This window comes from Echinops telfairi, unplaced genomic scaffold (assembly GCF_000313985.2).
Source record: "Echinops telfairi isolate 266 unplaced genomic scaffold, ASM31398v2 ScPeMD7_5868;HRSCAF=6743_1, whole genome shotgun sequence".
Lineage (NCBI taxonomy): Eukaryota > Metazoa > Chordata > Mammalia > Afrosoricida > Tenrecidae > Echinops > Echinops telfairi.
The window spans coordinates 12,038,130-12,039,261 of NW_022109768.1; the positions used below are offsets into that span (position 1 = coordinate 12,038,130).

A 1,132-nucleotide genomic window follows, 5' to 3' on the forward strand; every position below is an offset into this window, starting at 1 on the left:
AAGGGTTCATGAGGGAGAGGGGTGTGGGGAAGGAAGGGGAAAAATGAGGAGCTGATAGTAAGGACTCAAGAAGAAAGCAAATGTTTTGAGAATGATGGCAACAAATGTACAAATGTGCTTGACACAATGGATGGATGTATGGATTGTGATAAGAATAGTATGAGCCCCCAAGAAAATGATTAAAATAAAACTTTATGCTTTTAGTATGAATTCTTTTAGTAAAGATGTAGCTTTTTACAATAAAAATACAAATAAAATAAAGTAGAATAAAAACTATTAGCGATGTTTTCTATTAGGTGGTCATGAGTTGGACTAAGCTCAATAGCAATTATGAAAAACATCAAATGATTAATCATTTTTGTTATTGTCTTAGTCACTACTTGCACCATAACTTGGCTCTTTTGAATTGTGTAATAAGAGCTTCAGTAACTTCAGAAATAAGATCATTCACATCCGGAACTGACTGAGAGCTCTGAACCCGTGCATTTTGCAGCATCTTTTAAGCAGCCTCGCCGTCCGCAGACTTCAGTCCGCTCGTCAGGCATGCGCATCATGCAGCGCTCTCTATGTTCATTTGCTCAGCACTGCTACTTTAGAATAAATCTAGTGGAAATGATTGCTAATTGCATTTTCTTTCATTTTTCAGATTGCAGACGGTAGGCTGCATGCCTCCCCCTGTGTCTTCTGCAGTGATTTTAACCAAGGCAGTTGGTGGGAATGAGGTGAGTCATGAGGTTAACTTTGTTTAAACATAGGTGGGTGTTGTGCTTCAATGCCTGTTTTGAAAACGGAGGTATCCTGTTGCAAAAAAATCATAACCATTACAGTTTATGAAAGAAGCAGGTGTGTTCACATATTAGAATGATGATAAAACTGTTGATGGATTTAGGAGTTCAAAGATACTGCAAAGGAGATGAAAGAGGTGGGGATAATGATTTTTATTTCATCTTTTCCCCCCACGATTAAAGGATTTATTATGGAAGCCAATAGGTTACCACAAGTCAGGATCAGTAAACAGTAAGGTTATAGTTGTCGGTCCACAGAAACCCCCCTCTTCAGCCTGCAGGCAAGTCTCTCTTCAGTCCTTAGCTTCTGAGCCCTGTGGTCCCTGGGCTGTTGCCTCTGGGGGCCA

At 39.8% G+C, this 1,132-nt stretch overlaps 1 protein-coding gene across 1 annotated transcript in view; it reads left to right on the top strand.

Moving 5' to 3' along the window:
• Positions 1 to 1,132, top strand: part of SLC10A7 (solute carrier family 10 member 7) — a 212,921-nt gene that overhangs the window by 30,420 nt on the left and 181,369 nt on the right. The window contains exon 3 of the mRNA XM_030887206.2: positions 647 to 722. Within this exon, the coding sequence (XP_030743066.1) occupies positions 647 to 721 (75 nt within the window). The 3' untranslated portion in view covers position 722. The remainder of the gene's footprint in view (positions 1 to 646; positions 723 to 1,132) is intronic.